This window comes from Mizuhopecten yessoensis, unplaced genomic scaffold, assembly GCF_002113885.1.
Source record: "Mizuhopecten yessoensis strain PY_sf001 unplaced genomic scaffold, ASM211388v2 scaffold8745, whole genome shotgun sequence".
In the NCBI taxonomy this organism is placed as follows: Eukaryota; Metazoa; Mollusca; class Bivalvia; order Pectinida; family Pectinidae; genus Mizuhopecten; species Mizuhopecten yessoensis.
This window is the reverse complement of record NW_018407700.1, coordinates 3,500,133-3,526,696: the sequence shown is the minus strand read 5'-3', so window position 1 is coordinate 3,526,696 and position 26,564 is coordinate 3,500,133. Positions and strand designations below refer to the sequence as shown.

Here is a 26,564-nt window from a genome sequence, read left to right as displayed (position 1 = left end):
TACATGTACACGGAATACACATAGTCTGTGATGTGATGATGCATCTATACATATTAGATCAAGCAAACTGCACCCTGCACCGTTATAAGATAATACCTTTGTAGATATGACAAAGCTTTGTATCTACCTTCCTATATTAAACGAAATAATACTCTTTACCGACCTATCATGCTCTCAAATGGACGAACAGGATGTGATGAAACAGACGGACTGGCTTTCTACATCGATGTGTTTTGATAGTCTGGAAAGGAAAGAACAGTCAGTGATCCGGTATTACTTCGAATCGTTTGTTGCATTTGTACCTGTAAAGTCCAATTATATCTACGTATTTACTAACTATACCTCTATCTATAATTTGACAATCACGATGCCTCACGTATGACAAGTTTTTAAAGTAATACTCCTGTATCCTGCCACAAAAAAAATAAAATCATACAGATCTATTGGAATTACGACCCCTCCCTAGGAGCGGTATGGTTGGCCCCTTGTGGAGTGCTTTACTTATATGACTATCTTTTACCGAAATAATTATAAATATAGTTTATATTCAATCATAATATCATGTACAACAGGCAAGTTTAAGTCTTTGACATCATAACCATATATAATATGTATCTAGTTAACCTCCATTGACCAAGTTGAAATGAAAAAACACCAATCTGAACCTAGCACAAACCAAAACGGTTGAAGGCAGGCATGAACCTACGCAAGATGGAAGCTAAAATATGTGTTAAGCAAGGTACAACGTTTCCCGCCAAATATGTGCACGAATAGCGTACATAACAACGTACAGCGTTGTCGGTATTTAGTTTGAATATCAATTGAAGTACCAATTGCGACTGGCATTCTACAGGGATGATACTTCCGCGACCGTTTCTACGTTTAAGGCAGGTTTCCATGGCAATAACATTGGGGCTGCTTCCCTACAGCCCACACCTATATAACGCTGTTACATGTTTATAATTTGATTATGTGTTGCATACTTTCGCATTTTCTATCTTTTTCATACAAATACTTATGGCGTGCGTCTATTGTTTTGTTTTGACGTTTTGTGCTGTAAAGAGCGAATGCTGTTGAATCACACTGCTGTGTGTGTATTGTGTGTGTGTGACCGTTTGTGAGTATGAAGCTGACTGTCTATGCATTGGAATTTCCTTGCAGCATTTTATACATTAGCCATGATGAAAAGGATGTTCACGGAAGGAATATCCATCGGTAACAATATACAAAATTCTAATACAATACTTGTAATATCATGCAATTTCGTTTTAGTTATCACCAACATAGTTTAATAACAGTAAACTTTCAATCTGGAAATGATATTTGCTTAAACGTTTGATGACGTCTTTTTATGGTGCGGTTAATCCATTGTCCTCTCTGATCGTCCGAAGTTGATACGATTAAATGTTTTTAAATACAATTGTATATAGTCACCTTACAGTCAAAATCAACAAGGAGCCCGGCCTTACAAGTTGCCTTCTTGAAAAGTTGTGTTATCTTCTGAATTCGACTATTATCAGTGTTAGATCTGATTTGACTAGAAGTGATCGGAAGTGCAAACCTCGACCGCAAGTGACTGGTATGACTTGGTGCAAAGGCAACTATTTTGCGACGTCCCCTTTATTGATGAATGGCTCTACCAAAAGTACATTCCCTTACATATATAAGTATACCGATAGTTTACTTTGAATGCAATCTAGCTGATCATTTGTTAACTGATTCGATGCATGTGGATATGCAACAAACACGTATTGATTTATTTTATGGATGTTTCTATACTTTAAAGAAATATTCAATTGTATCTCTTTAATAAGTATACATCATCGACCTTTGCCATATATTATACTTTGGGTTGGTAGCATACCCTATTTATAATTACCACACGTTTAGACAAGCTAAAATGATGAAGATTTATACATGTAACACATTATCATTCAATTATTCGAACTCAATCTGATAATACGGATTTTCAAATGAAAATGAAAACTTGTATTTCTTAAAAGCATTTTAGAAAGAACATTCCTTAAAGCTGATCAACCAATGAGGTATATAACTTTCCCTTAATACTTAGGTAGAGTTATGCAGATAATACTTATATTGTATATTTGTGTCATTATTAAGGACATTGAGCGTTAAACCTCATAAAACTGAACCAAACACCAAGCGTACAGGTAACAATCATAAATATAAACATGCCTTTATTACAACAGTGGTATAGTGAAACGTGTATGTGATTTTGTTGCAGAACAAAATACCTGCATGTTAAAACTAATTGTCGAATTCCCAACAGCATTAAAGAGCAAGCTACTGCCTTTTCTCTTGAACAAAAAATAACAGGGGTTAAAATAGGTCAGTGCAGATTAGGTTGTATTGTCCTTAGCCTGTGCATTAGTTGTTGCTTCTGTGCAGCTACAGGCTGTGTGAGCGACATTTGCGTCCCGTCGGTAGAATTATCTTTTATGGCTCAGTAATGATCCTAAATCCATTAAAATATTGACGTCTGTGACTTTCAAGAGCAGAATAATACCCAGGAGAACCACACAACTCATTTGGCATTTTCAAACAAGCTTTCCATCCTTTTGACAGTGAGCTTAAATAATATCAAGCCAGCCGCAAGAAAAACTCAGTATTGACATACGTAATTGTACAACCCTTATACTTATGGCACTTGAACCATCTGACCATAAAGTACAAGGTTGTCACATCATCAGAGTTTTGTGTTTTCATCTCCCCAAAGGAAGTATTTTGTGGCTACGTGTATAAAGTTGCGCTTGGTTTTTATTATATTTTTGTCGTTTGTTTAAAATATGAATCGTGCTGGAAAAAATGATAATAGTATGAACAAGTCACAACAATTAATAAGCCACCTGTCTCAAGAAATCATCTCTATGAATAAGTCATCTGTCGCAGGGCAATATCTCTAAAAATACATCAATCAGTCACCTGTTTAAACCTCATTGAGTCCACCATATTTTCTAAGGATCCGCCGCTTAAATGCAGCCATTGTTTGAAGCAACTATATCTAGGAATCAGACCTGTCTCATCAGCTACCCAAATCAACAAGCCTGTTTGACAAGCAACAACCTCTACATGCCATCTCAATTTTTCAAGCAACAACCTTTCTGAATCTAGTCAGTCACTGACATGATCTCAGCTTTCGCGATACACAGCAACTTCGAATGCTTATGATTTACATTGTAATATTAATAAACACGTTTGTTAAGCGCCCGAAATAGCTCGTGAAAACAATACACCATCCACATTTCTTGAATGAAGGTCAACATTTCTGCTGCAAGTTGTTTGAATTTATTTACGTGCTTTCGGAATAATCAGTAAGGCGTTACACTGTTATCTGAGGGATTTTGTTGATAAGTATGGTCGTTTTATTGGATAATTTTCGTGAAGTGCCATCAAATGCAACAAGTGGGACATGTATTATGTGGTGCCATGAAGCAGGTTCATTTATACATTTGTGAGTCTATAACGTGTCGTGGCAGACACCTTCCCATGAGTAAGTCACCTATCGCAAGCGACCACCTCCAAATATATTATATCAAGTCATATATCCAAAGCCCATTTCACACGAAATAACACATTGTCTCAAGCATCGATGTTTCTTACGTAAGCACCTTTCTAAATAAGCTGCCTGTCTCACACTATCATATTTCTCTGGCATACACCTTAATTATTCTGCAACGACTTTATGAATCAGCCGCGTGTCTCAACCATAAATAGTTATCAATAATTGCAACTAATTTGTTAACCTATCAGATTTTTCTGCTTTGAACACATTGAAGAAACGAAACAAAAAAGAAGCGTAACGCTATTTTTTATCAAGCAAATAACTTTATACAGCAGTCTCAATAATAAACCTACCGTGTGTGAATCAGCCATCTGTATCAGACAATTGCCTTCATGTAACAACCTTTTTAAATCAGTCACCTTTTTCAAGAGAACATCTCTATGAAATATTTTCCTATCGCAGCAGCCACTTAGTCAGAATTAGTCAACTGTCACAAACACCTGTGTGACTCATCCAGGTGTCGGCAGCCAATATAATAAATTAACAAGATGCCGCGGGAGCCGCTTCTATGAATCAGCAACCTATATGGATCCACTACCTGTCTCAAACACCTTTATAAGTATGCAATCTGTCTTGGACAACCTTAAAATTAGCCAGGTGTCTAAGCCGTCATCTAGGAACCAGCAATATCTCTAAAGCAATCCATCACCTACCCCACAATCCTCCTAAATTAATCAGCAACCTGTTCCAAACAAACACTAATAAAAAAGTCGTCCGTCTCGAGCAGCTATTTCTTAACATTGTAAACATATTTTTGGACTATTTTCACACTTGTGTAATACTAGTTTAATGCTCACGTATCATGATTAAAAGCATCGTCTAGTACTTTAGTCTATAGTAATCTAGATACGTTCCCGGAAACAACATGTCGGATTTATATAATGCATATGAAATATATTCCAGAGTATCTGGCTTCGTTTTCAGGTTTTATCGAGCATTAATGATGTCTTTTCTTTGTTTTGGCGTCTCCTTGGTTTCATTTTTATCGACTTAGAGATCATATTGCTTTTATGGATATTACATGTGCAAGTATGGAATATGTTATCCATATGATAGTTTAGTGTGTATTTTACTTTGAATAGTAGCCATCCACATTCAACTCAATTGTGAATTTGTAGTATATATCATTTTTGGCATCTATAGGGATATTAATAAAACCGCAAGTTATCATTTTTTTGTGGCTAATATTTGCTGTTTAATGCAATATCAGCAGTAGTGTGGTAAATGTTTAGGATTGTTATTTGAGTAATTAAAGAAGAATAGGTGCGTGATGTTTTTGTTATCGAAACAAATCTGATGAACCTTGATAAAGCTTACACGTTTTCTACATGACTAGGTTAATTATGTCCAATTCTACGAGGATTTGAATGAAACGACACTTTTCATTGAGTTCTAACCGTTGATTGTTGGACGATAGACCATACGCTTACGTGTATTATTTTGCAACAGACCAACGCTCTTTCAAAAACTCCCCCGCAAATGTTCCAATAAACAAGCGCGTCTAGGGACTAGTTTATCTTTCGAATGGATGTACCCGCGTTTAATTGTGTTTGAAGATTTGCTAGCGGACAAACACAAAAAAAATATTACTATATTACCTCTACATCTGCTTAAAACCTGTCATGCTCACGGTCAGAATGTTCCACTGATCTAACCGCAATGAGACTTGAAATGTTGTTTCTAAATCTGTCAAATGCTGATTTCATGTGTTGACAAGCGATGTCGATAGATTGGTGGACTTGATTGATTGAAATAAATGTTTGACATAAAGCATGCCGTCAATGCTTATTGTTTATCGTCTATGGACCAAATAGCATATGCATATGAAAAATATTCTTCCTATATACAAACAGGTTAAATACGCAAAACAGGACAACTGACCACAGTGTCATAAATGATAAAACCGCGCAGCTTTTTGTGAAACGAAATCACATGAAAATTAACGCGTTCAAAAGACCAGCCATATTTGAATAAATATATTATTTAGTTTACCTTGCTTAGTATAAGCGTATGAACACGAAGGTAGACACGAACAAATTTGCATTACATTATATTAGGTAGCATAGATATAATCAACATATGTTTGTTTATTATGGTGAAACGTATACATTTAACGAAACTGTTCTAAAAACCAAATAATCAACTCTGGCCGCAAGCTGCCTGAGTTAACTTTTTCAACGTTTCTCACCCTCGGTATAATATTCAACCATAATAAACGCACATACGTTGATTATTTCTTTAAATCATGATTGCGTAGTACAGATGTTAAACTTAGCTTCAATAATCCGCTAAGTTGTGTAATATTCGCATTGATAAACACAATGCATGTAATATGGCTCTTGTTCAATAGAAAATAATTGCTATTTAGCTATTGATCGATGTAGAATTATAGAAAGTTGTAATTATTAAACAAAGCTATCGACCGATGCTCGAAGAAGATATTTATTCTAAGAATGAAAAACATTCCATTAAGAAGATTAAATTGTTTTCCTTAATTAAGAAAACTAAATCGAGGTGAAATAATACCGGCGTTTTTATGGTAATTAAGTGATATTTTTTTCTTCGAAGTAAGCTCGTAGAGTAAAGAAGGGTACCAGACTAGAGAGCAGTCAGTATGGTTAATTCCGTCTACAGTCTAAATAACTAATTAAGGCGCTAGCTTACAAGTTTAAGAACAGTTTGTTTACATGTGGTTATATAATTGATGTTATACGTGTTGTGTCCACACATCAAGGTGTTGGTTCATTTGTACAATTCTATGTATGGTGGTTTGGAGTCTGGTTAACATTGAGGCTCCGAACATGACAAACAAAGCAAGGCTATTGACATGCTAAACGTGTGTCTCGCACGTACATGGTGTGTGTCGGACGGCAGTGATGTACATAACCAAAGCAAAGGTTGCGTTTTTCTGTAACAGACACATCCTATCAGACTGACCATATACACGACTAGATTAATAAAGATAATGGTATTTCAACGATGGAATGGTGGCTATAATTTATAATCTAATATAAATACATGCCCCATAAATTACGTAACTTCCTTCAATATTTTCATAAGTTAATTTGCTGTGTTTCAGATGATGGATATATGTAAGGTTCGTTATATATGTCCGTTATATATACTTATACCTCTCTCAGGCTTATACTTGATATATAACTAACTATTGATATATAAACAAACTATTTCAGACTGCTGGTTTGGGATTTAGAAAATAATTTTCCTGTTCATTTCGTTTGTGTCCTACATACTGGTTTGTTTTCTCTTTTCTTCATAATTACCTTTTTTTTTTCATATTGCATTACATGACACCATTGCGTATTTAGTGTTAAGAATCAGTTAGAGCGAGGAAAGTAATGGTTTCTGTCTCCGAGTATACCGTAAAACTCCTTTGATTTGTTACGCACTGTTCTCTGCTTGATGTCAATTTTTTTTCTTGAGTCAAGTAATTTCTTTTCTTAATCCAAAACCAGCAGTATGGAATGACCTGTTCATGCTAGTAGTATATGTGCATTATAAGCGAGACAGCGTTGACAATATAATATGACCGGATGGAGTGTGCGTATTCTGCATTATACCGTCCTCATGTAATAACAATTCAGCGAGGTTGACGTAAAATCAAAACTAAACTTATCAGACATTTGTCATATATACAAGATTTTTTGTACATATAAGCTGTTATATGTAAGACATTTACATCTGTGTTACACATAAACGCTATGTTATTACGTATACGTCAACAGCTGCTAGAAATAATAACGAGTTAGGATCATAATGTACAAAAACAGTTTTTGTCAAATCAGATACATACATTGACTATGTATGAATCTGTTGCAGAAATGATGACAAATAAATACACACTTAAACGGTCAATTAATATTTCCCAAATAACGCAAACACTCCGTACACTCCGTCATATAAAACATCGTAAACACAAACGAATGTGAAACATTGACAATGATACCAGTTAATGTTTCCATCCCTCTCCCAGACTTTTCTTTCTGTTACTAAACGAACACGCGCGACCGTAATACACTCCTGACCTGACCTTGCGGAAAAGCAGCCAGCGAATACGAGTCGAGATGGGCCCCTCGGGTTTGTTGATAAGGTTAACCATCCATGGATAGTTTCATAATGGATCAGCTGTAAAATAAAATGTGGAGAGAAGAAATATCAAAGTAATCATTTCAGAAAATGCCCACTCCGCACACGGTTCTTAGTACGGAATTACACTGTTGAAACAGTAGTAATCTGTCGCCATGTTCATTGGGATGATTCTACTGTAAAAGCAACACGTGATTATATAAATCTCTTAATTTGATGGTCGATTATTGCAGCGTGACGTATTCGTTAGTTAAAACCATATCTTGCGTAAATCTCCCTGGGGACAGACACGGGTTATGTGTCGATACGAATGTCGGTGATCTAGTCTTATACTAGCATGGCGTGGAGTGTTACTAAGTGAAGAGAAAACGGTACTACTGTCAGTATAGGAAAAACCAATACGTGGCCAACACCAAGAGAGACTTGTAGTGAAAACCGAGTACCTGCGATTCCGCAGCATTCACTGGGAAGGGAATGGATCAGCCCAACCTCGCAGTGCTCTCTCTGTTGCAAACTCGGCTATACATCTTAGGGATATGGGAAGTGTATGTCGGTAGTAGAACGTACCTTTCTGTACCACAATGTTGAGTTGTATATCAAGCTTGAGATTTATCTGTATATTAACACGTGTAATGATATGTTGCATTCCGTATACCACAAGCGGAGAAAAAACAATCAAACAGGTTTGAAGTTAGTTTGTGCTTTAAATTGTATAAACGACTTTTGTAAAATAGATCTTTAAAATGATGTCAGTGTTATTCATGTGAAAATAGCGACAATGTACTTCAAGAAAGCCGTTATTATTCTACTGGATTTGTCAAAGTAAGGTACCAACTGTGAGCGATGATACTAACACCAAAAGTGACAGTCGTACCGGGAATAGCCTGTACAATTTAATATATATGTAACATGTATCAATGAACGCATTATTGCATATAGAATTGAAATACCTTGTGAATGTGTTGTGATTTCCCGACATTGTTTTTGAAAGTCTGTGAAATTACCTGGAGTATATAGAACGGACGCAGGGATTAACAGCTCGTGTGTGACCGAGGATTGTACCTGCCTATTTTGTTAAATTACTCTTTCGATTGGATACGCTGGTCTCGTTGGATACTATGTCCGTCATCTGACCTCTTTCCTTAATGTGTCCGTTGGATATTCCTCTCTGGACCCGTGTCCTAGGACGGACTGGATAGTGCCATTTTCCCTACCTACAGTATGAGCTTTCGACACAGGAAGCGTCTCGCTACCTATTTACTGCTGGGACTAGCGCTTGTTCAGTGTGTTAACTGCCTCCCCGAGCTCATTCACATAGGTAAGTCTTTCTTCAACTCAACACAATGCGTTTTACTAGCTTAAATATGTGCTTACAATTTTAATTGTTTATAGATTTTCTTCTTGGAGACTTCATTACAACTTAATGCTATCTAGTGAAACAGGTCGATGACGCCGTGTAAACACACTTAGGGTCAATCAACCATGCACCACGGACCGATTTCTGTCGGCTATGCGGCTCCGCTTCAGTCCATCACTCGACACTACCTAAGTAGGGAGAAATCCCGGGGACGATAATTCCTAATAATGTCATCTATGGATTAGAGATAAAATCTTCTGATGATCGGTCGTTTATTTATTTATAGCTAGTTATAAGCTCTTATTACGTATATACACACCATACATAGTACATACGGTTCGAACGATTCAACCTATTTCTTATATGAATACACTCAAGTAAACTGTGCTCCCGTATAGATACACGAATATTCAACACAAATTTACATAGTAATTACAACAGTAGTTTTTAGATCGAATTGTTTGATAATACATGACAGACTAAGCCATATAGGCTGTTAAATGCCATCCTACATTATCCTTTCACGAAAAACCTTATTAACATAGACCCTGCCCGTTTTGTCAAGATAATGACAGGAATAAATCAAGGGACATTGTGTCTCAATACTTAATATCTCCATACTTATGAATGATTTTTTGTGAATCTTTCTCCGGAGCAAATCGATTCAGTTCAATTGATCTTTACACCTGCGAATTTCAATGATTTATGTAGTTGTTTCATACGGGTGCTTAAACACAACCCTGTGTTTAATGGACCGATGGTCCTCGGGAAATTCAGATGTGAAATATACAAATAGTGTGGGATACGTACCATATGTTCGATGATTTAATGTTGAATTACCTACGATAACTGAAACGTTATACTTCGTATAACTTACTTTTTAATATGTTATTAAGTAGATATTATGGACAGTTTTAACCAATAACTATTTTTTGTTATCGAATTCAGCATAAACGTATTTTAGCAGAGGCAAGCATACGCATAACAAACTAACAAATCTGTATCCGTCCGTGTTTTATTGTTATCAGTTATTAGTGAGAATACTTAACATCTTGTTGATATTTGACTTCTGCTAACCGAGGTAATATAAAACTGGTTTACGTCACACTCACAAAGGTGTCTGATTGTGTTGAATGTTATCTCATTGTATATAGTACTATAATATATGCACATCTGCTGTAATAGGTCTACCAAACACATCATGACAGGTAGTTTCTAATTAACGAAATGCATGATAAATCTATTATAAGATAGATGTCTTTTTCTATAGGTATCTCATTACCTCCAAAGACATAAACCAAGAAATTATATCACAGATATCCGCAAAATGTCCCACTTAATGATAATAAGCATATGATTGGGAGAAGGAGACAGTTAACTGCACGTGGAGAAGATTTATCCTGTGAGAATTTTACTGTCGATTTCGCATAGTGTTTTGATAGATATTTGCATTTCGCCTAGAAAATACAATTTCGCCACAGATGTGAAGCATTTCTCGTAGTAGTGTAATGTCATATTAATGTCCAGCTAGTATAGTGGTATGTCAGACATTTACATATTCACTGGGAAAATAGATTTATATATATATAGAACTTGGTATATTTATACTGTTTATGATACCGGAGAGTTTTATACATGGTGTACATATATACTCTATAGATAATATTACACACATTTTCATACATTACCTGATTCATATCTATATATATGTATGGCGTATTACACATGTGATCACTTCATTTACACATATCTATTCAAAATATCACGTTTGTTACACAATATACGTCTGGGTCTGTTACAAAACAATATGGTTGTATACTTAAAAAGGTACGGTATTGTGACGTGATGCAAAATGAACTGTTTATAAGTCATTGTCATATCTTTTATATATAAGTGTTGCCATTTTCTATACATTGTTCCTGTCTTATTTATGCATCAAGATCAACCAATGTTTTCGCGTTTTACCCCTTTTTTTGTAAAAACAGAGTTTAAAACTATTTTAAAATGATACACACACATATTTATAGACATTTATTTATATCACTCTGATATAAAATAAAAGATAAAAATGCGATAGGACCAGCTCGCTATTTTTGTGTGGACTGTATGTGGGAGTTGTTCCCATTAAGATCAAGGTGCACACAAAATCATGGCTGCGTTAACGTGCATTAACATCTAGTAAGGAAAATCCATGTGGATTTTAGCTTTAATTTTACTCTCAGACAGAAAATTAATTTTACCACAGGTGGGTCTAGTGTAATGTGAATCATTAATATAATATTAAGCAGTTATAAAACCTACGGGTATTGCTAGGGAAGGACGATGTGAGTAAGTGCATGTCCTAAGTTTTCTCGCTCCACCACGCCGGGCCCCCGCTCCACTGGGAATGTTATCGCGCTGCTGTACGGAAATACGATAGATTCCATAGTCCAGGCGCGCTGCGAGATGACAAGTTCGTTAATGGGAAGATCCCCGTATTGCTAATTCTATTTGCAATTTTAAGCAAAATGGCGTACATATGATGATGAGAAACGACTACGGATACTTGAGATCTCCAATGACTGATGCAGTCCATGCATATACTTATGATAGAGTTAATAAGAATCTGTGAAGACACTGACTTTGATGAATTAAGAACTCGGCTAATTTGGATTATGTCAAGTTAATGATTATAACGTGGATGCATTTCGTTATAATTACAATTAGTTTCCTCGGAAATGTGGAATGGTTTTTTCATGAATTGTTTTATCTGTAAACAAAATGATGTACGGCCATCATACTGTTGAATACTATTTGTTAGATAGAAGATGTTTGTATAATATTATCAGTATCATTTAGCAATTAAATGTATTTTTTTCTTCTTATATGTTCTCAGTTATCACAATAAACCCGACTTTATATCTATTTCATAATCATATATTATATATGTTACTTATTATATATAACTGTGGCAATACGAAACAAGTGATGTTAATAGAACAGCGAACCAAAAGGATCACACTGCCATACATGTGATACTGAACACTATCATAGTATCCGGCTGTTATATATCACACCATCACACACGTTATACAGTGTATATATATACGCTGATGATTTTTCCTTTGATTTGTTCCCTCTACATTTTTAATATGATGTAATTAGGCGTACTTCGGTTTAATGTATGAAGATAGGAATCTTTTTAAACTCGTTTGTCTCCTATTTGACTTTTTTCACCCTAGCTGAAGTTACTTGATTTAAATGAAATGTTATGGGAACGATCGTCAAATCCTCTTTACATTAGCCGACCGATATACTCTATAAACACGTGCTGATGTACTCAGGATTTTGAAGAAGAACCAAAAGTTTTATCCCAATAAATTCGTTCGTTTAGTATTCCATATATTAATATGATGAGCTTTTAACAGTGGCATTAAAGCTGTATTATATAAATGTTTGTCAAAAATACGTCAGGTGCTACTTGATAAGACCAAAATAAAATGTTGTTAAAATAAAAAAACTTTTGTATGTATGCCATTGAAATTCAATGTATAACGAAAAATGGAAAAACTTAATAATTGTAATATACCTCAGATCATGAATATACACAATTGAAAAAAAGATGTCGGCAAATGAGACTTAATGGTAATGCTATCAAATGGAATGACAGGACCTTTTGTCGTCAAGGCGGAGAAATGTGGTGGTAATTACGCAGATTGTGGTATATTGCATCAAGTGGTTCAAAGAGATTTTTTTTTAAATGTCTGCCAATGTATATAGTGTGATTAATGTTATTCCTGTTGGAGCAAGGGCTTAGTGCTATTTCACCGATCTAGAAGTGATGCAGCGACGTTTAATTGAAATATCTCTTGTATATCTCTTCTGATTATCCGATAGTTTCCTGTGATGGTGCATACTGTAGCGACGTCGGGTAATCAATGAGCTGAATTAAATTGCCCATCGACCAGCAAGCTTGGTAATGTTTCAAGCGAAATTTGTCACCAATTTACCTTGGTAGTAAAAAGGTAAATATTTTCTGTATGTTTTGGGTATATGCGCTAATGACTATAACTTCACATTTAAAAACGAATTTTGAAATTGGAGAAAGGTGTAAACAAATATAAATATATGTGGTGTGTCAAAGGAATTGGAGCCAGCTATTTTTAGCTAATTATGAACGTTTTACTAATGGTGCCAATGAATTATTACACGTAGACGCCGGTTTGATATAATTCATTCAAATGTTAAAATTGTATCGCGTGACTTTTGAGCATTATATGCTATACTGTTTTTCCACAATGTGGATATATATGACATCACAACCCCCGTTGAAGTCGTTGCTATCACACTAGTATCTACCTAGGGTTGAACGGCGTCAACACGTCTTGCAACGTCAGATTTATAGTATGACGTTGATTGGTCGGTCCTAGACCAGAGACGTCAAATAGTGCTTTCGCAAAAACAAAGAACATAACATTTTACGTCTTTCTCAAATGCAGTCTATTTGCTGCAGCTTTTATAACACAGTTTAGAATAGCTTGAATTACAAATACACAATAATCAAGTATCACGGGTCCATTGGCTTTGCTTGGAAATATAACAATTTATGATATTGTAATATTTCGAAGACAATATTAAGCTGACCTTTTAATCATGAGAAAACTGCCACAGCTGCACCCTTTCATTGAAAAACTTGCATCAGATTACAATAAGAGCTTGAAGATAAAACAGTGTTTGCTGTTGCTAACTACTGGAAACGAATCTATTTCAATGTGTAATACGTCATCTATATCCAGGTGTTGTAGACACAACTGTTTTACTAAGCACACGTGTACTTGAAGTATTTACACGTGAATCGTGATGTATGTACACGTACCGGCCATCGTATTACACACATAATCTTTATTTTTTTAATTTCTGACAATGCGTTACATTTAAGTGACATTGTTAAGAACATAGTAGACAGGTGAAGCATAATGACATTGCTAGTCTAGACTTGTTAGACTGATTAAACCCATCACATGCATGTAAAACAGAGAGGACATTTCTTTTCTGTGAATGAACTCTTTATAACTGGGGTTTTATGTCCCTATCCAGCTTCTTTGCAGAATGGTAACATACCACAGACGTACTTTAATACAGATAACGAGGCGAGTCAACAACCTGATTCAGTATGGGGTCATAGGTATTACATAGAACACTGCATTGTAGGTATATTGCACGTGAATTGTGAAGGACGGACAGACTCGCTTTTGTTTTAGAGAAAAACTAAAAACCACAAGTATAACCATCTGTATGTCAGTTTAAGGAGGGGAGGGCTTCGAGTGCTTGGAATGTTTCTCCACACATGAAACTAATTGTAGTACCAGTGATCACAGCTAATAGTTTACATAAACTGTTTATCCTTAAGCAGAAAGCCGCGGCATACGGAATCAATTTTATTGTTCGTCCTTTTTACCACTACTCGTGTTGCTTTGTCGTAAAACCTTTATTTATAGCCAACTCTGTAATCCAATCAACAAATACAGGGATGTAATGAACGTATCAATCGCTATGCATGTATACATCTAAAACTTGTATCCTGATTAAAAAAAAAACTGTTTCTGTTATAGGACAACGCTAAGGTCGAATCATTATTTAAAATGAAACCAGACCTTGAGACATGCCAAAAGTGGGCTTTGGATTTATGTAGCAATATGATCCTGCACAAGCATTGAGTACGGTTAGCTTTTGTGGCAAGATTATTACAAAGGAGTCAATATATATTGTGCGGAACATATAGACTACTTACATGTACCATTCTCTTATATCTTGATGTAATACGCTTTTAGTTCAGTCTGCTATTGATACGTCGCCACATGATTTCCTCTATAATGTCTTGATACGGCAAAAACTCACCCCGTTTCTCCTTAATACTGGGGGCAGGGTTCAATTTCAAATTATTTGTATTTTTAAATCAATGACACTTCTGTTACAGGGATCATTTCTGTAATACTATGCTTATGTTAATGTCAGATTGAGTCCACTTCAGTTATGCATTACGTTTATATCCGTTGTACCTGGATATAACACAGATGTCATTTACGTTACACTCTTATTTCAGGAAACATATAATTTGAGAAATTGGACCACACACATAAATAGGAAAGCGTTGGAATAACGACCAGTGGCGTTGCAAACAAAGACACGTCTTATATCAACTATCGGTATTTTGAAAATCATATAAACTTGTACAATCCTACCGATTGATAAATTACACCCACACATTAGATGCCATGTAAGATATGAATAAGTCAGAATATTTGTTGACTGGATGTCGATTTTATGAATATTGACATGCTAGAGATGATTTTTTTGAATGTGTCATATCCGATCGGCAGAATGGTTGAACTGACATAGACCATATCAGGGGTGACATGAAGACACAAGTTGATATATAATTAACAGAGGATGATGAGGAAGATTATTTCATACAGTTTATCTATGTAGGGGAGGGCTGATCTTCAATAAATAATATCAATATTTCCATACATACTCGCAAAACTTTGTAATGCTGTTGATACGATGGAGTTTTCTACACCAGGCTTGTCTTTGCTTTCTTGCCAGCAGTGACGTTTTCACTGTAACAACATTAGATTCACTGATCCCGAGAGAAGAACGATAAAAAATTACTGAACAAATGATATCGATTTAGATCTGGGCATGCGCAGATAACATCATTATTTACCTCCCACGGGCAGACGCAGACAGACAAACACCGAAGTTGGAAGTGAAAAAGTACGTCCAAGTTTTACTTAACCATTACTTGATTAATGTTTCCTTAATTGATGACGTGAGAATTACATACGACATAAACAATTCAAATATGGACGATCTGCAGACGATTTAATCAATACAAACATTGCTTTTCTGTAGACAGTCGGCAAAGATTTTCGATTTGGAATTTTATCTTTTCCAACATATATACGGAATGTCATTAATGTGAATTTAAGAATATACACATAAATCGAAACGGATTATACTCTTTGCACATTTACGTCATCTATCTGTTTGACGAATACAAGACATTATTTGAATTACACTTTTATGATATGTTGATGTACTTTTATTCAAATTAAAAAAAATAATAATCAAATAATCAACCAAAAGCTGTCATCTCTATCAAACGTCAAACACACAGTCCGCATTCTTAGAATACTAAAAAAATGATTTTTCCTAAATATTACGTATCTTGTCACTCAACGTTATCGGGTACAGTACCAGTATGCCTAACTTTCTTTATTTACTTTCTTTTTAAAAAACACCCCAACATACTCCGTCATTAAGATATATACAATATGTAATATAATTTCAAAAGTTACCATACTCATTAATGAATATCTGTGTGTCTGTCTTTAAGAATAAAGGCAGAATATTGTTGTGTTGTCGATTGTTTGCCACGTGGTATTGACGTGATTCGTCATTAAACTACCTAAAATACCATAATGACACAGCTACACCGTTTGCGATTGTACCTGGATATGCATCCCTGCAGGTCGGAAAATGAGAAAAGAAAAGAATACACCTGCTGTTACCAACTGCATGTATTGTAAGAGGCGACTGATGTTGCAACACCCTACATAGATAGGGATTTGCTTTTTTTAGGGACACTAAAGCGACCAGCATAAATCTGCTGCACCCTTTGCAATATTTGGGATCTTTCTATTTCTTTCTACTTCTAACTATCTTTGTTTCCTAGCGCATTGCTTGTTTCTTAACTCACTTTTGGCTATGATGTTAAACGTTCGCCTTGGAAAGGAAGACAATGGATTCTGTCCGCGGGCCTTGACATACCAAAGTCCTTAAAAATGGTAGTTGTTATTCCCAGCTTAACGTTTAAGGTTTGGGGTTATGGCAACACCTTGTTCACCCGTTTTCAGTTTAGTGTGACCCTATAACGTTCGCATCAGATCCGCGCCATCACAAGAAGGCAAATACACCAACAAAACACAGTTAATTGCGACTTTACATAGGGTTAAGATAATGTTTTTGTCCCATTGTCATTTTTTGTGACAAAGGAGCTATAAACCTTCAAGAATGGTACATGTAGTATAATCAATACGAGAGCAATGTTTCATTGTAGTCTGTTGAAAACCTTCACACTCAGCTTGTATATCCTTTATCACGTGTACCCATTACTATATCCGCGAACTGAATGTTTTATGTGCAATGACTCCTGATGTCCCTGCAATCAACTCTCATAATGGCCATACCATGGCATCTCTGTTACGGTGGCCGTCTGGTGATACACAGACTGTACATTTGTTTTTATGGATAGTTTTAAGTCAGACATATCAATATATATCAACCATTTACGGTTGTCAAATGTCTATAAATTTTGACACTTTTCATGCTGTATAGTTAGTGTTTGGAGACTGTCTACAAACGCGTTTCTTCCTCTATTGAATTCAAAGTGCATGTAGAGTCGATGACCACATGATGTATAGATCAAGTGACAGTTTAAAATGGAAGTGTCTACTAAAATTGACTGAACAAGTTCACATGTGAATATTCAGACAGCCAAATGTTCAGAGACGAGCATTTTTCTACAAAGTATTTTACAAGCTATTCTTTATTGTCACTAAGAGTATAAGGGAAAGCGACATTTGACATGCCTGGGACGTATACACAAACAATAAATGGAAAATGCTAACACACAAACACAAGAAAAAACATTCGATTTTCAGGTATCATTTAAGGTATTTGGTAAAACATCAAATCGAATAACATTCCAATGATAATTGTGGGAAAATAGAATATCTGTTTCATTCCTAACAAAGAAGTCCGACATTAAATCTCACCTAGACGTGAACCTTTATTGGAGGCTTATGTAACGTCGAACGTGTCGATGTCCAGCCGTGGTCAATCTAACCTGACCTCGGGCTTTGTTGTGACGGGGAAATGCAATTTGGACTAAACCTATTTGCTACTAAGCCCAGCCTTTTTCTGCCTGAGCCGTGTCCCACGAGAGCCAGATGGCCACAGTAACGTTGAAATATAATGATATCTCAAGGAGAGTTCATGAATTTTTCAAGAACATGACGTTCTGTTTTAAACTCTCATCGAAAAATCTTCACTAGAAGCCGACAAATCTATTTGGTTATGCAGATTCTGATGACCTGACACTGCATATGCTTTTTTTTTTGCTTTTTTTTTATTAACCGGAACTAAATAGAAAACAGCTATTTATAGATATATTAACCCAAATATTTCTGAGAAACTATCTCAATTCACACTTCACAATAGGAGACAAACTCCCTCGATTCAAAATATATTTAGGCACCTGTCATCAGTAATTCATGAAGTCGCAACCTCCACATCACTAATTCATTTATGCAATTTTCGGTTTGTAATGGCATTATGATAAACTGAGTCCCAGCTTTACATTCTGATCATTCTCACATTGACGGCCTTTGTGTCGGTCGTGCTGTCTCTCCTCTGTCCTTCTTTCCCAATCCTGAATTAGATTTCTCACGTGTTGTCAGTAGCACTTTCATTGCCGCTTGCTACTGTACAGAACATGGCTTCATGAACTGCTATTAAATTTTATGAGATTGTGTCTTTCGGGCACAAGGTAGAACATATAATCTTGTAATCATCATATACCTATCGCACTGTGACGTCATAATGTCGCGGGTCGATATCACGCGCCGCTTTATGGGAGCTATATATCCGTGTCAGCTCTACATCGAAGCGTAGTAATTTGTCTTCCGGGGACTGGATCATAAAAAACTACTCCACACACTTTGCTGCCGACACAATACCCCGTGTAGGACAGCGAGCGTAGATCATACAACGAGAAGGAAGATCTCCAATACTGCCATCCGATGTAGATAAATATACGAAAATTCACGATCTCGATGGAATCTCCCGTAATGAAGTGAAATGTTGAGGGCATTTAAATTTCAATTCAAATGTTTTCAAACATGTTTTAAGATTTTCCCCATACTAGCTGTTCGTTGCTCCAATTGTTTGTTTCTCAAATATTCAGTTTTATTTTCGATTATGGCTATTGATTATCAATCCTTTTAATTACATTTCAAGGGCAGAGTTATTTTTGTATTAAATACATTTTAATGAGATATACTAGACTCCAAGGATATCTTTTCAATTTAAATTTGAATTAAACGTCTGAATATCAAATTGATTTTCGATTAAAATTGGTACACGTATATTGTCTTAAAAGCAAATTAAATAAGGATATTTTGTAATGACTTGTATTTAAAAAGCCACTCCTACGTGTACATACTGCCTGAAATGCGCACTATAGAAAGTAAACGATGTTGATATAAGGGACGTGTAAAACAGCAAATAAGCACGTCTTGCATAAGAGATGTGCACAGCCACAAGTAAACGTGTATGGTAAAAAAGAAGTGCGCCAAAGAAAACGAATGTTCTATGTAGAAGAATGTGCACAGGCGCACCTTGTATGCGTGACCGGTATACCGGATGTGCAACACAGTAAGTATACGCAACCGGTATGATGAATGTGGGCCGTAGTTTTAGTTTTAGTTTTATAAGGTCTTTTAGAATTGTTGCCCATGCTTGATATTATTACCAGATACATGCTTCCGTGAACTATGTCAACGTACAGTTCATAGGGTGGTTGCGCCGCTTGGTAAATAGATAAAGAGATGAAATTCACGAGTTGTGGGTGGACAAAAGGCCTCTGACGTGTAGGTAACATAACCTATTACCTGACGTCACTGTAACAGACAGAAAGCTGTGTTCACACTCTGTGCTCACATCCACAAAACCGTACTAACGCACTGCAACACAAACTCCTTTGACGTCACTGCAGCAGTAGTTCAAACGCACATAGTCTTTGTAAAGTCGCTAACATCATGGAAATAACACGCACAGCACAATTAATTCCGGTCCTAGTGTAACGACCAATTAAAGGTACACTGAACTGTTTAAAAAGTGTGCAAACCTGACAGATTGGGTGAAATACCCTAAAGTGCTAAGTACAATGGTCTATGTAGTATGTCGAAGGTAAGCTCCTGCATCTTACTATTATATTGACTGCGTTGTCAATGTTATGGAAAGCGAACTAATTTTTATCGATTTCGAATTTCCAAGACATCATCGTTCAAAGCTAACAATGTGTACTTCTTAGATGATCCAGTTCCCTGTCAAAGCAGCTTGGATTAAATGGTTGTTTTTTCCCAAAGAACTATATATACATGTAGCATGTATAAAAGGTGATTGCTAAGCAGCTGACACTGTTAAAACTATGCTTGAAGCAATGTCCTTCGTTATGAACTACTGAATCTGACATTACCTGTGGACATCATCGCAATATGACACTAAAGCTAGCTGTGTAAAGACGTGAAATACCTTATATTTGAAATAAGGTCGACATAAAAACAGAGCATTACATCAATACATTTATTTAAAAAAAACAAAAAAACAAAACATCATTGAATATTATGTCAATAGTTGAAATTCTAACATTAAAACACATTGTGTTTTTTTGTATTATATCTAGAAGAATGTTGAGGTATCACCTATGCCGGTACCATAAGTTACCTGTAGCTGTGCAATCAGTTGACATGGCCGTCTTATAAGTGACAACTTACTACACGTCCACAGGTTATTTTTTAGTTTAGACAGGTATGACTTCACATTTTAGATAAGAGATGGGCAGAGCTAAATTGGAGTAATTCAGCTATACAGCTGGATTTTTTAAGTATAATATTAAATTAATACATGAAATACTAGTGGTGTACTATCCCTAGAATCCAACACATTCAAAATCAACAGCTAGAGTCCCGGCGGTGTATAATTCCATGGAATTCAACACATTCAAAAAATTAATAGCATGAGTGTGACACTAGGTTCACATTTAACTGTCCATTAAGTTAAATGGGTCAGTGAACACCAATAGGGGATATGTAACCCGAATCATCATCGGAGGCACCTAGAGTGGGGGAATATGTTTAAAGTTAGATATAAGCCTCAAACTGTCCAATAAATGAGAGAAAGAACAGGTATCGGCCCTAACGTTCCTTGACACCTGTCTTTTCTCTCACTTATGAGACAGTTTTCGGCTTATATCTATAGTATACCACTATCATTGAATTGTCCAATTAGGAAAGGGTTTCATATAAGTTTAATCTTGTGACGAATTCATGTGTTTGACCATAAAATATGTAAACGAAAAAACTACACGAATCTTGCATGGAGATACCGAAAAATAATGTGATACTCAACCTTAATACTGTTGGGGCGATCCACCCCTTTATTAATAAATTAATTATTATATAACGAATCGGACAGCAATTCTTCTAACCGAATGAGTGGTCATACGGTCTCAAGGATATACTGTTATATGGTATTTATTGTAAGTATTACTTGTTTGACACAAACATATACAAGTATACAGTTCGTTCTGGTCAAGACCGATTTCTTTCAGATTTGAAAGATAAATGAATTGTGTCTTGAGATATTGAAATATCTTTTTATTTGAACTCGGGGTGGAGAGACGGTGACAGTTTCTCAGCCTCGCTGAGAAACTGATCACGTTATGATGTATTTTGTATAGCCCAGACCGCTTTATCTTTCGTTTTACCAATGTCAGATGTCTCTGTCAGTTGCCTGATGTCATCAGCAATGTTTTAGGAAGGTAAACCAGAAAAATCATCGATCAACCCTCTGAAATAAATGGAGAGGCAGGGTTCACTTTTCGAACCCCCAGAACTAGTGCGAACCTTATTTTAGGCATATGTATCAATACCACATGGGATGAAAACTACATTCTATCAGTCTATTATGTAGAGGCGAGATTAATTATATTCCCCAGTTGCCTATTCGTCCTAGCGTCTCTCTGTATGTTTGGTATACTAACATATACATTTTAATTTAAACATATCAATTTGTTTACCATAGGTCTAGTTTCATGGTTACACGGCTCATTTTCCAGCAGCGGCAACTTGAACTGTGACACCTGATGTTGTTAATCATTTCATCATGAGGTGTTTTACGTTATCATCTTGAATATTTATCAAAATCAATCGAACGTTTTTCACTTCAAATATGCAGCTAATGATTATGTTATCTATATAATCTCTGTATGTGCATCTCCAGCTGCTGTCAACTTTGACCTTTGGGCTTTATATCAGATAATTACAAGTAGTCATACCATACAGAACCCTGCTTTGTACGTTCTACCTTTCTATCGTGTGCGTAGGCCCAAATCGCACTTCCCCACCATCAAAGTATCTTCAATCAGTCTATCTTTGTGTGTAATATAGTGCATATCTGAATATAGTGTAGCCGGCAGACAAATATACTTTAGGTGAATATATAATCTGCTGAGCGTGTTTTGATCTGCGTGAATTCCGATATTTTACAGTTGTCGTCGTGACCTGTTTCTAAATCTGAATTTTAAGAGTCAGTCATGATAAAAGAGGTGTTTACGGCGCCTTTTATCTTTAGTGACCGACATTCATATGTACATCTATGAACAGTATGATATATGTGGTACGGAAATTGGTCTACAAGTGTTGGGAATTGTCTTCAGTTTGAAGATTGGTCCCGATATCTTTTGTTTTAGTGGTGTATCCATGTTCGTTATGCCGATAGCTATGTGTTTGAACATCTATCATTGATACATTCATAGATACAGTATGTTCGTATTTTATTTTTTAACACGAACCTTATAACCATCAGGATTGTAGTTTCTGGCTTTGGTTTGATGCGTCATGATCTCTTCTGAATGGTGATGTTACATTTAACAAGTTAATTAATTGTATATCTCCTATCAACCGAAATAGCGTATCCCACTTAAAAACAGGTTAATTGTTCTTAAATCATCTTTCCTTCTGCATGATATTCAAATTTTCAACGTTGAAGTTTCCGTCGCAGCGATCACAATTAATGTTAGAAATCCACAAATTCAATGTTAGATTGCATGTACAATTCTTCTTCGGTAAATTTCTTTTGACAATATTAATTATAAGAGTCAATCACAAAAACCCATTCAATCTGTAATCTTAAAGACTGTATGCATGCATAACTGATGTTTATAATTAGATTAAGCTACATGGCAATTCGTCATCAAAGAAAATGGTCCAGGGCTTCTTCGGATAAAATATAACATATTGAACAATGGGTAAAAATGTGTTAACCAACCAAAAACATCGTTTTCCACAAGGTTAAATCTATCGAAGTTTTGATGTTTCTTTTGTTATTACCGTGTCCACTTCTAATCATATGCTAACACTTGTGTGCATATTGCAGGTTTATCACCTTCATTATTTGTAAACCCCATGTATCTTCCTGTATTTGTTTTAGAATAAATGTACTGTTTGTTGACTAAACTTACAAAACTAAATTATATTTCATTTCAGCAATTAATTGTCACATACACAACAATACGATATCTAGGAACGGTCTTTGATATCAGATGTTCATAAATAGTCTTTTTCTTTAACATAATAGTTATACAATATTTGAGAATCTTGCTTTGATACCACCCAGACATTTTCATATTTTCCCTCATTGTTTGTCATTAAAACGTAATTGATAACAACAATTCTTTCACAATTGCACCTTAAGCAACATCGTCTAGACTTGTCTGTCGACACTAACTCTTGTCTATCGTCATTAGCCTCCAGTTCATAAAGCCAGAAACACAGTACACCTGATTCATATTCAAGTCGAGGGTGTGTTAGCTATGTCGGTTCGTCTATAGCATATTAAACATTGTAGCGATGATTAGGTATTGAATGTTTGCTCTGATGACAAGACCTTAAACTAATCCTTTCTTCATCCTCACACAATTCATCTGATTAAAGATAATCGGACAAAGCCTTTGTGTGATGTAGATCTAGACGGGATATCCGAGCCCGTGGCGAGGGAAGTTTTAGACATAATATTGTAAGCTTTCTGTTTGCACCTTTTTGTCTCCGGTCTATACCTGTCATTTTCACGGATACCAAAACCTCGCGGCAATAACAGTGATTTCGTCCATTCATCCCACGTTGCATTAACCACTAACGCTGAGAGCGTGTCTGTATTATCTATAACAACACCAGCAACACGAACAAGATACTGTTTATGGTAGCAACGCTAAGTTATATGTGGCAGGGTTCAATTGTACATAGGATTAAGGTCGCCTTCTAGCTTCGAGCTAGGGGGAATTTCCCTTTAGCTCAGTGGTAGAGCGTCCGACTAGGAACCTGGAGATCGAGGGTTCGATCCCCGGTGGAAGCACACTATTCTCTTTCCTGTTATAAATGGTGTCCGAGGCCTTCCCTGTTGTGACAGGGAGTTAGAACCTGGGTTGTGGTGTTCGAGGGCGAACACATTTAAAAAGGGGGGAGTAGTGTGGCAGGGTTCAATTGTACATAGGATTAAGGTCGCCTTCTAGCTTCGAGCTAGGGGGAATTTCCCTTTAGCTCAGTGGTAGAGCGTCCGACTAGGACCCTGGAGATCGAGGGTTCGATCCCCGGTGGAAGCACACTATTCTCTATCAGGCCTGTTACATATATATATTTGTCCACATGTAGGTATGCAACAAATTAATCAACAGATGTTGCGATTTATTTCATATTCCATTACAAATTGTTTACCATAATGTAATGTAGAGTAGACAGTTAATAGTATCATTAATTTAAGGAAGTATATTAATTTAATAAGAAAATATTCTAACAGGAACNCTTTCCACAACTCCACACCCCCGGTCTGGAAGGGTAAGCGTTTTAAAAGCACATCTGTAAACTAATAACTGTTCATAACTGCCGTTGTGTTAACATTTCAACACAATTTTCTGTTCATGTGCTTTTTTAAGCTTTAATCTAAGAAAACAGCAATGCTTGAACCAAGTTAACTTAAGAAAAGTATGTCGTTGAATAACGAAGTGTATTTTGTATTGTACAATGTAAACAGAGCAATGAATACATGTGTTGGTAATGGCATCGTTCTTGTTCTTGATGAAGACAACAATGCAGGAAGATACCTCATCCTTGAGAATGCATGACTTCCCCTATTTATACGGATGACAGAATACCACTTCGCGTCAGCATCATTAAACGATCATGTGTATACTGTAAACACAGTGTGTTAAGAAGATTGAAATAAGCAAACAGGCAAATAAAGGAAAACAAGCCTAGTTTTATGATAGGATGGTCTGTACAACTTGTACTTAAGGTGCCTATCTTAAATAAGCTAGTATGTGGCTGTTGTTAAACAACATTGGGCATCTGATAGGCTGAAAGGCAAGAACAATGAATGAAATTATGTTTGTAAACATGTAATCCTGTTTCCTAAATTAAAAATGGAACCTTTAATGACTTGGTAATTGCTTTATGACTTGTTTTGACGTCTGTATCATTGGTGTAGCTTACAACGGTAAATATAGTCTTTGACACATGACTTTAGAAGCGGTTCCTCGGAAAATTTGCATACAAAAGAAATCACAATTCTATACATGCATATGATGTACTATTTAATAGAACCAATGTATGTTGTAAAGAGTATTCCTCTAGCCGCACATAGAAACTTTTCTGAAAAAAAAAATAAGATTACATTTCGTTATGCTATCTAGTAACACAACATAAATCTAAAACTGATTCTCTTGCAAAGACTGGCATACAAAACCCATTGACCAAGTTAAGATTTCTCCTCTTTAAATGGAATTGTTGATATTCAACAAAGATTCACCATGACATTACCGATGATAATGTGTGCATCCATGTTGTATGCTTACATTTTACGAAACGAGAAATCAACTTCATTGTAATGTTAGTGATCAACCATTTACATCGTTTTGCTTCCGATGTCTCTGATCTTTTAAACATTTTAACCATTTGATGTAGTTCTTCTTGGGAACGTCAATAGCAATGTTGTTTAGCTCTAAATGACTCAATTTAAGATATCCAAGATAACTTAAGATTATAAAATAAACAATAACAATGCACAATGTAAGGAGAACATCGTTGCTTTACTTCTCCAATATCGACAATAGTATATACTGTTCAGTTGTTTCGCGTATCTGCGACGCAAAGCTCATATTGGACATAGTATTCAGTCGACCTGTCATATTCTGAACAAAGTGAAGTACATATCACACCAGTTTCAATTATTTATCTCTGAGAGTATTTGTGGATATCGAAACGATGACAATTCTTTAAACTGCAATGGCTGTGCTTTTACGCTGGATATATGTTATATAATAAAGCACTTTTTTCTCTAGTAGTGTACAAACATACTTCTATGATAACGTCACAGTCAGATTGACGATATTACATATTCTGAGTGACGTCACTATTTGGCGGCGACATTAGAAACGCTGGAAATGGATCATTTTATAGACATGTTTTAATGATTAATGAGATCTTTGGCGTCGCAGAGATACGACGGCTGCCATCGATCTTCCTAAGTCTCAGTGTTCTATGTTGTAACTTCCCACCCTAGGCGTTAAATATTACATCATGTCATCTACCGACTGAGATGAAGCGGTGCTGGTCATTAACAGGTGATTAAGTATGGCATAGA

The 26,564-nt window shown here is 35.9% G+C and overlaps 1 protein-coding gene across 1 annotated transcript in view; it reads left to right on the top strand.

The window, feature by feature from the left end:
- The first annotated feature begins 7,959 nt into the window (after positions 1 to 7,959).
- The window catches only part of LOC110456459 (glutamate receptor ionotropic, kainate 2-like), a 209,590-nt gene continuing 190,985 nt past the window's right edge, over positions 7,960 to 26,564 (top strand). Inside the window, exon 1 of the mRNA XM_021507236.1 lies at positions 7,960 to 9,005. Coding sequence (XP_021362911.1) covers positions 8,909 to 9,005 — 97 coding nt within the window. The 5' untranslated portion in view covers positions 7,960 to 8,908. The remainder of the gene's footprint in view (positions 9,006 to 26,564) is intronic.